Below are 12,039 nucleotides of genomic sequence, written 5' to 3'. Positions count from 1 at the left end.
TGAAATGAATTTGTTATTTGTAGAAACTAAGAATATAAGTTGTTACAAAGCCAGTGTCTCTGTATTTTTTTGCTTTCTTTGGTTTCAGATCCCAGAATCTTTAGGGTGCTGTCTCTACCAAAATGAACTGGTGAGAGGGTGGGTGGATTAGAACAAACTCAAAGAATACTGACAGGCATTTGGCTATTAGAAGAATCATAGCCCCTCACCTTATTGAATATTTACTGAACTAGTATTTTCCGTTAAGCAGATACTTTCTTTTCAAATAGAGACATTAGGGAAGAAACGAAGCTCATTATTTAGTAAACGTGTTATAATCCATGCGTAGAAATCCATTTCTATGCATGTCTTTCTATATGCAACTGTCTGCCTACAAGGTAAGTGTTTCCCACCATCTTTGGTCTCTTACATGAGGGGCAAACGCTCTCTTTGAAATTAATTTTGTTGCCTTTCCCTACCTTTTCAAAGTCATCAAAGCAAGGTCTTTAGTGCCCGAGCCTCTCTGAAGTGCCTTGCAATGAGCTTATTGTTTGGGCAAAGGTAACTTGACATTCCCATTTCTAATCAATAGCTAGCTTTCAAAGCATTGTTAGTTTTGAGTGGCTCTAATTGGACCTCTAAATGTGTTTTGGACAGATCTGAGGCTTGAAAGACAAGCATGCTTCCACATGGGCCAAATTTGGGGGAATTACTAACTTCTTCTAAAAGTCAACAATAGCAAAGTGATCCCAACCAGGTGGGGAAGTGCTCAGTCAGAGCATGAAGGCTTAAAAGCCCAAGAAGGTAACAACTCTTGAAGACAAACACAGTTTCCTAGATTTTGAAGAGAAAATGATTGACTTAAACACAGTTCAGCAATCCAGCATTCTTGCCCTAGGAGTCACTCACTGAGAAACTGCCATTGTACGGTCACACCAGCCTAGATTCCAGTTCCTCCTCCCTTGTGCAAGCTCTGAACCTTGATTTCCTCATTTGTAAAATTGAGATAATGGCATCAACTCTGGAACACTCTTGTGGAGGTTTGTGGGATGGTACTAGAGCCCCTCGTCCCTCTTGCCTCCTTACCTTACTAGGGCTACCATCTGGGCTTGCCCTACACGCGCTCCCAGAGTTTCCTTTTCATTCTTTGCAGTCATTTCCTCCCTCCTTCAAAAATGATTTCATCCAAGAGGTTTCTATCCCTGGGCTAATCGTTTCTTAATTCCATATCCTCCCAGAACAAATTCACCTTATCTGTTAATCTATCTAGTTTATAACACTCTGTACTCATAAATTTATGAGTGGCATTTGTGGCTTCGTAATTGCCTTTTATTTCAATGATTTATCTGCAAGGCTAAATAGTAAATTCTTTGAGGACAACAACAAAATCTTCTACTTTGCTGTTGGCATTCTCTTTTTTTTTTTGCATTTCCATTATGCCACTGTGGCAAGGTAGATGCTCCTAATAGAAAGATGTAGGGCCTCCTGCTCACCACTGCTTCCTGAGGGCACACACACCTGGGTATCCTTTACCCTCCAGACAGGTATAGGAATCAGAGGACTGCCACCACCCTAGTGAACCCAGCAGAGGATAAAAGAAATTTACAGACAACATTTGAACTTGACAGTTTGTATTTTTAAACCCTTTCAACATCCTTATGAAGTACATGTTAATGTTCTCATAGATGAGAAAACTGAGACTCAGAAGGTTTGTGTACCTTGCCTAAGGTCACACAGGTGAAAGGTAGCAAAGATAGTGTTCAGGCACAAGTCTGCCACCTCCAGCTCTAGTGCTTTCTATTGCATCAAGGCTGCCATACGCGGTGTCACTGGGGGACATTTGCCTAACTGCATTCCTGAAACGTGTCCAGTTATGGTGCAGCACTCTTTGGTTTAGGCTGGATTGATCTGGTCAAGTGGCAGGATATAGTTGACTATAGAAGTACAGATCTATGCAGCATGTATGCATGTGAATATTATGTATTATATATTTATACACACTTATATGTACATGAGTACATCACTTATATTCTATATCTACCCTATAATTAATTATACTGCAATGTTAAATTAGTATTGACTAAAAATAATACCATGGTAGACTCTACTATACAGAGGTTTAAATTATCAGGTCCAATAATATATGTTCCTCCTTTAACAGCCTATTTTTCTAACTTTGGCTTTAGACAAAGATTAATCATATTGTCCAAAGCAATAGATTTTTCTTTGTTCTTTTCAAAATAGAGATGACTGAGGGATTGAAGAGATCTAAAGGTGAGAGAAGAAAGTGATTTTTACCAATAGGCCCAGGACTCAGACCAGAGGCTCTGATGAGGCTGATGAGGCTCTGTCTCTGCTGCTCACTTATGACAATGAGGTCAGGAGTTGATGCCTCCAGAATGGCACACCTCAGTTCTCCAGGTTTACTGCTGGCAGAGCCTGGCAGTGATCAGAAGGAGTCAGGTTTTATTTGAAAAGTCGAAGGGACTGGCCCAGTTCAACAGCTACCCCACATCTACTGAACATCTAAGAATATAGGCAGACAAGGAATGACCCGGATTTTTTAGCCTGAACTGGGATTAAAAGTGCCTGTGGTTACTGCTATAGAAATCATGATATTTAAATCATGCTACTCCTCCACTGGAGGAGATTGGACTGATGCTGATCTATATTTGAGATTCAGATCTTGAAACACCATTGTGTCCTGAGAAAATGAGTTTAGATTTGGAGTATAAAAGCTGTTCAAATTTTAGGGTTCAAATTTTAGGTGTGGGACCACAGGGAAGTTACTTGATTCTTGGAGCTTAGAGTTACAGATTTGTAAAATGAGAATAATAATAGCTGGGCATAGGGCAGGGGTATAGCTCAGTGGTAGAGTTTAGCATGTACTTAGTATGTGTGAGACCATGGATTCAATCCCCAGCATCAAAGCCAAAAACAAAACCTAGTTCAGTAGAGCACCTGGCATAGAAAAATGACTTGGTACCTGTGCACTTCTGTGTGCTTTTTCCAGTACACACCTCTTAGCGATAGGCCTGGTAGAGGAGGGTCTGGTCTCAGCAAGCCCCAACCTCTGCCACGGAGGAGGGGCTGCTGCAAATGCACACCTGACAACCAGCTGTAGCCACTGCATAATTTTATTTGACACTGATCAGATCGTCACAGATTTACGCTCAATTGGATAAGAATCACAGTTTAAGAGAGGAGAGATGAGAGGACAAATGGCAAAGCTGATAAATAAATGGTCATCAATTAGAAACTCTGAGATAAAGAAATCTTTCACTTGGAAAAAAACAGATTAAAAGTGAATTTCAAGACCATGCATATGGGTTACTAAGCAGGAAAATGGCCTTGAATGCTAAGGCAAGAAAAAGAGGAAAAGAATTTGCCTTGGGAAGGGAGGGAGGAAGGCAAACTAGATTTAGGGCAAAACATCTCTAGATTATTACTAAACATTGGGGTAGATAAAGACAGAAGCCTACAGTGGGTGTTTTTCTGAGGGGGACTTCTTTTGGAGCTCCATAAAAACAGAGCCCCTGTTTAGTTTGGGATAAGTTTAGTAAGGACTGCTGACCTACTGAGTACTCTACCCCAGAAATCTGAGGGGTGTGGCGAGCCTAGGAAAAGATGAAAATAGTGCATGAATGGTTCTTGAACCCTGGAAAATGCCTTTGGGAAAATTTCAAGGGAAAGAAGCAACATTCATTTTATGACCAGGAAACAGAATCTGAAGGCTAAAGAGCTTGGCGCTGGGGGCAGGTTGGTGTTGTGCCAACGAAGGGAGAGAAGGAGGTTATCTATTTTGTTTCCAAGTCACAGGTGCCACTCCACTCCTAGTGGAATTATCCAAAATTTCCTTCTGTAATGTCAAGTGCTTGGATTGAGCCCTCTTGAGTCCCTTCCAATCCTGACTTTGTGTTCACAAAACTGATCCAGAGAGTGGGAATAAATCTATGAAAAGTGACTTCGCCTACAACCCAGGTGTGCTGGATGGGTGAGACCTGCACAGGGAAAGGGATCAGTGCCTGCCTAGGTGAGGCCTGACTTCTGCATCCACATGGGGCTGAACCTCTGCTTCTGAGCCAGGGTAAGTTACTTATCTTCTCTTAACCTAGATATCCTCATTTGTAAAATGGGTGATAGTTCATCTGATTGTTGAGAGTTTAAATTAGATACGCAAGGTGTATGCAATGTAATAATATCTAATAGCCCCTGTAACTCAGACACACAATTACCAACAAAATGTATTAATATGGAATAAGAGTTTTAAAATCATTTTATTTCTCACCCTTTTACTTCTCTTTATTGAATTTACAGACTACATTGCAACCAAATCATACAGTTTAGTATTGTGGTGTCAGTGGATTTTGTTGGTTTTAAACACACCTGTTCTTGTTTGGGCAGAATAAATCCTAATTCAATACACAACCCATGTTCACTTATTCTGTCCTTCCTCATTTCTAAAGTAGAGTCAAGAGTCCTTTCTTCTTAGTGTTTGTAAGGCCTTTGGATTCTTTTGGCATTCCTCGCAGGCTGCTCTTCCTGAGAGGCCGCTGCCTCTGGGAAGTCGGGCTCTTTATTTTGTGGATATCTCATTTTAGCAGCTCTTCTCCTGGTATTGACGATCACTTTGCGTCTTATCTTGCGTGTTTTAATAGTGTTGTTTTCAGTGTTTCCATCTCAGAAGCCCCTATTTGACTCCTCAAAAGGCTGAACTGCCCACTCCCAGTTTCACACCCCGCAGGCCCTTGGATGTGCACCGGGTTGATACAGAACCCAGCTCCACTAAGCTGAAAGGGCGCGCCGCCTGGGCCAGGGTGGGGCACCAGGTTATGAGCAGTCTCCTGCCTTTTAGGTTTGCTTTCCCGCAGGGGACACCGTAGGCGGCCGTGCGGTTCGGCCACTGCCCCCCGCCCCTCGCGTCCGGCCGCGCCGTGGGTTGCGGTCTCCGTGGGGGTGGCAGCTCCTCTCCGGGAGGTTTGCGCCTGGCGGGGCACCCCGGAGCCGCGAGGAGCCCAGAGGCGAGGCCAGGGCGGGGTGGGGCGCGTCCGGGCGGGGAGGGCAAACGCAGGCAGTGCAGGGGGCGCAGAGGGCAGCGGGCGGGCTGACGCGCACAGAGGAGCGCGCGGGACGAGGGCTGGCTAGTGTCGGGGCCGCCCGCCCGAGGGGGTGGAGGCTGTGCTGCCCTTGCTACAGGTTCGCTGTCGAGAGCGCAGGAGGCAGGGACATGGGTAGGGTGCGGTCTGCACGGGGCCCGAGCCCGGATCTCTTCCATTTCCCCTCTCACTCGGCCCGGGGCTGCGCCGCAGACGGCAGTAGCTCCCGCTCCGCCCGAGCCGCCTGACCACCGGGCCGGGGTGCTAACCGCGGGTCCCTCCAGCCCGCCGGCCCGGCCAGCCCAGCCCAGCCCGGCGGCCCGCAGCCCCGCCGCCCGCCGCCCCCCGCCGCCGCCGCGTTGCCAAAACAAACGGGCCGGCCTATTTATTGGCGGCCGGCGAGCCGGGCAGCTCAGAGTCGAGGCGCCGAGGGGGACAGCGCGCCGCGACCAGCCAGGGCCCCGGGCCCCCGCCCCGCACCTGAGTCCTGCCGGCCTTGAGCCGTGCCGCGCCGCCCATGGCGCCCCCGCCTGGAACCCCCAGGAGCCACCTGGACGCCTGAGCCCTAGCAGCGCTCCAGCCAACCCGCCCACCCCATCAACCCACCAGGCTCCCTTGCCCGCTGCTCTACCGGGCTCCTTGGCCATGTCTCCCGCCCGGCTCCGGCCCCGACTGCGGTTCTGCCTGCTCCTGCTGCTGCTGCTGGTGCCGGCGGCGCGGGGCTGCGGGCCGGGCCGGGTGGTGGGCAGTCGCCGGCGGCCGCCCCGCAAACTCGTGCCGCTTGCCTACAAGCAGTTCAGCCCCAACGTGCCAGAGAAGACCCTGGGCGCCAGCGGGCGCTATGAAGGCAAGATCGCACGCAGCTCGGAGCGCTTCAAGGAACTCACCCCCAACTACAATCCCGACATCATCTTCAAGGACGAGGAGAACACGGGTGCCGACCGCCTCATGACCCAGGTGAGTGCGATCCGCCCTCCTAGCGCGCCGCGGAAACACCACCACCTGCCGGGTCTTACCCGCCCCCCGGCACCTTTTCTTGACTGCCTGGCACGCCCTCTGGCACCTGCCCCTCTCACCAAGCGCGGCTGTCTTCCTCCCAAGACCTGCCTGCCAGGGGTCCTGGCGGGAGCGTCGGCATCCCGGAGTCCACCCGAAGTCTATGCGAAGAGATTCCTGCTGCCAAGTCCCATAGCCCAGCAGGTTGGCGGCGGCGCCTCTGCCCGCGAATGCTGGCAGCTCAGGCTAGGAGCCGCACCTAGAGGTACAGCGACCCTGCTGCCTCCTGCACCTCCTGGGCCCACGCAGTTCCTCCCAACCTAACATTCCTCACAGCGGCGCCTTTTTCATTTCGAAGCCATTTGGCACCCCTTAGGCGAAGAAGCTCCGGGCGCGAGGGGCCCCCGGGCCTTTCCTCCCCGCATGCTGTTGGTTCTCTTCGCTGCCCCCTCCTGGAGCACTATTCGGGCTGATTCTGGGGCTAAGGAACAGCGAGGAAGAGCCGAGCAGGGAGGCGGAGGTGGGAAAGGGAACCCGCTGCGCGAGCCCACGTGTCTGTCCCGACAGCTGAGCGGTGCGGCCGCGGTTAAAGGGTGGGGTGCCAGGGACTTCGGGCTCTTGGGCCCGAAGGGATCTTGGGATCCCTGAGCTTGGTGGCGGGGACGAGAATTGACAGATCTGGAAGTGAGGAGCAGGGATGCCTAGGGAGAAGGGAACAGAGATGACTGAAGCCTTCATTCTCGGAGCAGGACCCACGCTCCGACCCAGCGCAGGGGTGCAAACTTCCCTTCCTTTCTGCAGGGTAAGCCAAGGGAGAGACCTCCATCCCCTTCCTCTGGGGTCCTGGGGTCTTCCTCCGCTACCAGGCAGCTGGCTTTCTAAATCCTTTAGGGAAAGCAGCTAAAGCACGGCTTTCTGCGTGCACCCTGGCGCCGGGGCTGGTCGGCCGATGTCGGGGCCGAAGGTTGGCTGGTGGCCGGGACGGGCCGGGCGCCGAGGAATGCAGATAAGGATCCGGGCCACAGGCTGGGCAATCATTGACAGCGAGAGCCCAGGCTCTGCACCCGAGGGAGGGGGACTGGGGGAAAGAGGCGGGGAGCTGGGTCCGAGGGTGGACGTAGTTGGGGGGCTAAAAGCCAGGCAACATGGGCCAGGAAGGGAACACTTAGAGCCACCTCCCCAAGCAGTGAGCGCCCGTAGGCCAGGCTGCCTGCCAGGAAGAAAGGGCCTGGCCTTGGTTTGTAACCTCCATTGACTCCTGGGAGGCCAAGTCCAAGGGTCTATGGGGCCTCTGGAGTGGGGGTAGGTTAAGACCTGGGCTGCCCATACATGGTGGAGGCCTCACAACTCTGATTCAAGGCCTGGTAGAAGGCTCTTCTCCCCACAGGTGGAGACCTGGGCTCCTGTGTCCACTTCCCTCAGTCAGCTCATGGTCCCTTGGGCTCTCAGGACTCTGGCAGATAGAGTTCTGTCCTGTCCTTTCCTCAGTGGGGCTCCACCTCATGTGAGGAGGATCCTTAAGATAATGGAGCCAGATCCTTGAGATCAAAGGCTCAGTTTCTTGGGTCCCTTTTCCAAATAGAGGCAGTGCCCAGCAGGGTTCCAGCAGGACTGCTCTGTGGCATTTGAGGGATCCAGGCAAGCTTGGGATTCCCCTCCAACACATCCCCTGCCCTGTGAGCCTTGGGCGCTCTGCACCTGCTGTTTCTCCAGGGCTGAGCATTGCAGGACCTCAGCCCTGAGGCTGCGGTGACACCTACTGGGCACCTCAGGCTTTGCATGCCTAGCAGGCCAGCCTCAGGCAGTAGTCTCCCATACTACCTCCCGCTCCAGGGACCAAACCCCAAGCAGGGGAAAGACAATACTGGAGGGAAGAGGAGCTTCACCTATCAGAGAAGGGCACCTTGAGGGTACATGCCTCCTGTGCCCCCCACATTCGTGGTACCAAAATGTGACTCAGTTCCCTACGGGCTCCTGGATGCTAGAGAGGGAAAGGAACACGTTAGGACCCTTTCTTCCTAAGGGAGTACAGAGACCATTCTGGCTTTTCCATCTCTGGGTATAGTGGGGAGTGAGGGGCAAGGTTGGGCTCCTTCCACTAACTCCTCCTCATTCTTCTCTCAGCGCTGCAAGGACCGCCTGAACTCGCTAGCCATCTCTGTTATGAACCAGTGGCCTGGCGTGAAGCTGCGGGTGACTGAAGGCTGGGATGAGGATGGCCACCACTCAGAGGAGTCCTTGCACTATGAGGGCCGCGCGGTGGACATCACCACCTCAGACCGTGACCGCAATAAGTACGGACTGCTGGCACGCTTGGCAGTGGAGGCTGGCTTCGACTGGGTGTATTACGAGTCCAAGGCTCACGTGCATTGCTCCGTCAAGTCTGGTGAGCCGCTGCCGGGGGGCTGGACCCAGGGCCGGGGCCGCAGGGCATGGGCAGGCAGCACAGTGCCCTCTGGGGCCAAGAAGGTGAAGATGCCCACCAGGGGATGGAGGCAGGGACCCCAGGGAAGAGGACGTCGGTGGCGCTCCCTGCAGCTGCTCATGACTACCTGTCCCTCCTATGCCTGATAGTGTCATGGCAGGAGCCTAGGTTGACAGGGCCTGTCCCAGTGTTTCTGGGTGCTGACCTGGTGGTTCACAGTCCAGAGCCTACCCCAGGATGTGCAAGACAGAGCAAACTGGACAGATGGAGGAAGCCAGGCTGGCAGGTGCCACCTCCCCACTCAGCTTGTTGCAGGAGGAGTGGTGGGCCTGGGGTCAGAGTGTGCCTGACCAGGAGCCCTGAGGTTCAGAACCCACCACCCAACTACAGGTCAGGCCTCCCAGGGTGGGGGTGCAGGCATCCCCAACCTCTCCCCCAGAGACCCAGAACTGGACATTTTGGGGCAAAGCCAGCTGTGAGTGCCAAAATAAACAAAGTGGACTCAATAAAGTGGATTTTCCCAGATTGGCCGCCTTGTTGATCAGAATTGGCAGGCACTGGAGCCTTGCCCCCTCCCTTGAGTCTCACCAGCGTCCTTGTCGCCTACACTGAACCCAGTCATGGATGCTTCACATAGCTCCTGTGTGAGTCCCAGCCTGGCCCCACCTGGCTGCAGGCTCAGCCCTCCACATCAGCGCGATGTAGTAACTGCACTCACAGATCCGGCACGCAGATGGGGCCTGTTTTTTTGGTATTCCTGACCCTACTTGGGCTCAGAGCAGTGATCTCACCCTGACCCCAGCCATAGCCTGACTCTTCTGCTCTGCACTTCCCCCAACAACTGTGTCTACTTCAAGTCATATTCACCTTCACCTACAAACACTGGCCCAATGCCAGCTGCCCAAGTGGCCACTTCCATTATTACTCCTGACCCCCAAATACTGTTCTTCTTCTCACCTGCTGATGCCACGATGTCTTGTGCCCTCACAAGGATCAAGTACATGAACTAAAGATGGTGATTTTGTTCTTGCCCATGACCATCCCTGACCATTCACTAAGAGGCTGCCCAGGAGTCTGTGTTTGCCCCATCAATGGCCCTCCTCTCCCTTCCAAAGACTCAAAGAACCAACTCTGTCACAGAACTTGGGGTATCAGTCTGGGAGGGCAATTTTTGGAAGCATCTGAGCAAAGGGTGAGAATTAACAGGACAACTAGACCCCAGAGGATCTAAATGACTTCCCCTCTCCATGAGGCTACAGCTTTCCTAGGGTCAAGTCACAAATGACCAATACCTGGCTCCACTCTGACCTGACAGACCAGAGACATCTGGTCTCTGACTCCTTCACAGCATTGTCGAGATGTCAACATATTGGGGGTATAACCTGGGCTTTGGGAGGGCCCTTTCCCTCACTCACTGGATCTTGGGGTCCTGGTATGCTCCTCTCATTGGCAAAGGTTGGGGAGAAAAGGGACTGAAGATCTCAGTGTGGGTTGGGGGTAGTCTCTAGTCTGCATGGAAAATGGGGGGCAGGGGTTGGGATACAGTGATAGGGGCTCCCTTGGAGCAAGAGAAGCTCTGGCTAGGCTAGGGTGGCTAGGGGAGGGGTGCTATGCCTGGGAATCCAAGCTCCCCAACAGTAACACCTCCATGTCCCTTTTTCCCACAGAGCACTCGGCAGCAGCCAAGACGGGTGGCTGCTTTCCTGCTGGAGCCCAAGTGCGCCTAGAGAGTGGGGCACGTGTGGCCCTGTCAGCTGTAAGGCCAGGAGACCGGGTGCTGGCCATGGGGGAGGATGGGAACCCCACCTTCAGCGACGTGCTCATTTTCCTGGATCGTGAGCCAAACAGGCTGAGGGCTTTCCAGGTCATCGAGACCCAGGATCCCCCTCGTCGCCTGGCTCTCACACCCGCCCACCTGCTCTTCACTGCTGACAACCACACAGAACCAGTAGCCCAGTTTCGGGCCACATTTGCCAGCCATGTGCAGCCTGGCCAGTATGTGCTGGTAGCAGGGGTCCCAGGCCTGCAGCCTGCCCGGGTGGCAGCTGTCTCCACACACGTGGCCCTCGGGGCCTATGCTCCACTCACAAGGCATGGAACACTGGTGGTGGAAGATGTGGTAGCCTCCTGCTTTGCAGCTGTGGCTGACCACCGCCTAGCTCAGTTGGCCTTCTGGCCCCTGCGACTGTTTCCTAGCTTGACCTGGGGCAGCTGGACCTCAGGCGAGGGCGTGCACTGGTACCCTAAGCTACTTTACCGCCTGGGACGTCTCTTACTAGAAGAGGGTAGCTTCCACCCGCTGGGCGTGCCTGGAGCAGGGAGCTGAGAGGCCCCCACCACTGCCCTCCAGGAACTGCCATGCTGGATCCAAAGGCCTCCCTGCCAGGAGGACTCTGGCTCTGGAAGGGACCTGAGCTGGGGGCACTGGTCCCTACCATCTCCTCCACAGTGGAGATCCATCATTGAGACTTGGCTGGGCAATGCTAGTGTCCCCCAGTGTAGTGATAGAGCTGAATGCTGAGCTGGAAAGGTGGTGGTGGGCTAGCTCTCTAGCCTAGAGACCTTGACACCCAGCCAGCTCTCACTGATTCTTCACACCCTGCCTCCCTCTGTGGGAGGACCATTCCATCTCTTTGGATGCTTACTCCAGTCTTTCTCCAGCCTGGTTTCCAACTTCATTATTGGTAATAGACCACAGTATGAAAAGATTCTGCCCACAGATGGGCTTGCACCTCAGTTGATGCTGCTAGATTCCCTGGGAGCCAGCAGGGAGCTGGCTGGATTCATTGCTGCCCAGAACCAAGAAGACCACAAGGGTGGGGCAGCCATCCTGGCCATCCTGAGGCATGACCTTCCACTGGCCACACTCTTCCAGATACATCCTCAAACTGTTGCTGTCAGTGGGCAGAGTCCTGTGTTCTGGCCAATGTGACCATAGTACCTGGGACTGGGGGAGAGGGGCTGGATGTCCTTGCTACCCCTGCTCAGGCTAAGCTCCCTTTTCTGCTGAACCATGACGCCACCCCCTCCTCTGGTCAGTCTCCCCCACCTTATTTATTGGCACGGAGGGGGAAATCCACGGGAGAACTTGGGGGATGTTTTGGTCTTTTCTGCCTTTTGTAATAAAAATTATTTAAGTTGTTAGAGTCATGGAGTCAAGGATGCTGAATGGGGTAAATACACAGATAACTTGGAGTCACAGACAGATCCGTTTAGGGGTCTTCTGCTCTCCTCCAAGGACACACATCCAGAGCTCCCATCCACTAGGTAAGCCCTTTCTCACCCAGTAAGTCTGCAAAGTCCAGCAGAGAGCTGTGCTTCACACTGGGCAGAGCCTTTGCAGAGTGACCCCAAAGTTTGCCCTAAACATGGTTGGATCAGAGAAATATCAGGGATATCTAATTCATAATCATTTCTCATTTAGAACCATCTCATTGTGCCCTGGCCAAAGTCATTTTATGTTTGCTCTGGTCCTTCTTAGGACCTGGATTTCTGACTCTGTTGTTGGTTATGGACCGCAGAATTCACATTTATCCTGTGGCC

At 52.9% G+C, this 12,039-nt stretch overlaps 1 protein-coding gene across 1 annotated transcript; it reads left to right on the top strand.

Moving 5' to 3' along the window:
- Positions 1-5,150: 5,150 nt before the first annotated feature.
- Ihh (Indian hedgehog signaling molecule) lies at positions 5,151-11,642 on the top strand. The gene is made up of 3 exons (XM_047542798.1): positions 5,151-6,032; positions 8,196-8,457; positions 10,164-11,642. Exons 1-3 carry the CDS (start codon positions 5,721-5,723, stop codon positions 10,820-10,822), a joined length of 1,233 nt encoding a protein of 410 aa, XP_047398754.1. The 5' UTR covers positions 5,151-5,720; the 3' UTR covers positions 10,823-11,642.
- The last annotated feature ends 397 nt before the right edge of the window (positions 11,643-12,039 follow it).

Source organism: Sciurus carolinensis, chromosome 3 (genome assembly GCF_902686445.1).
Source record: "Sciurus carolinensis chromosome 3, mSciCar1.2, whole genome shotgun sequence".
Taxonomy (NCBI): domain Eukaryota; kingdom Metazoa; phylum Chordata; class Mammalia; order Rodentia; family Sciuridae; genus Sciurus; species Sciurus carolinensis.
The sequence above is the reverse complement of the archived record's forward strand: the minus strand, read 5'-3'. Positions and strand labels throughout refer to the sequence as shown.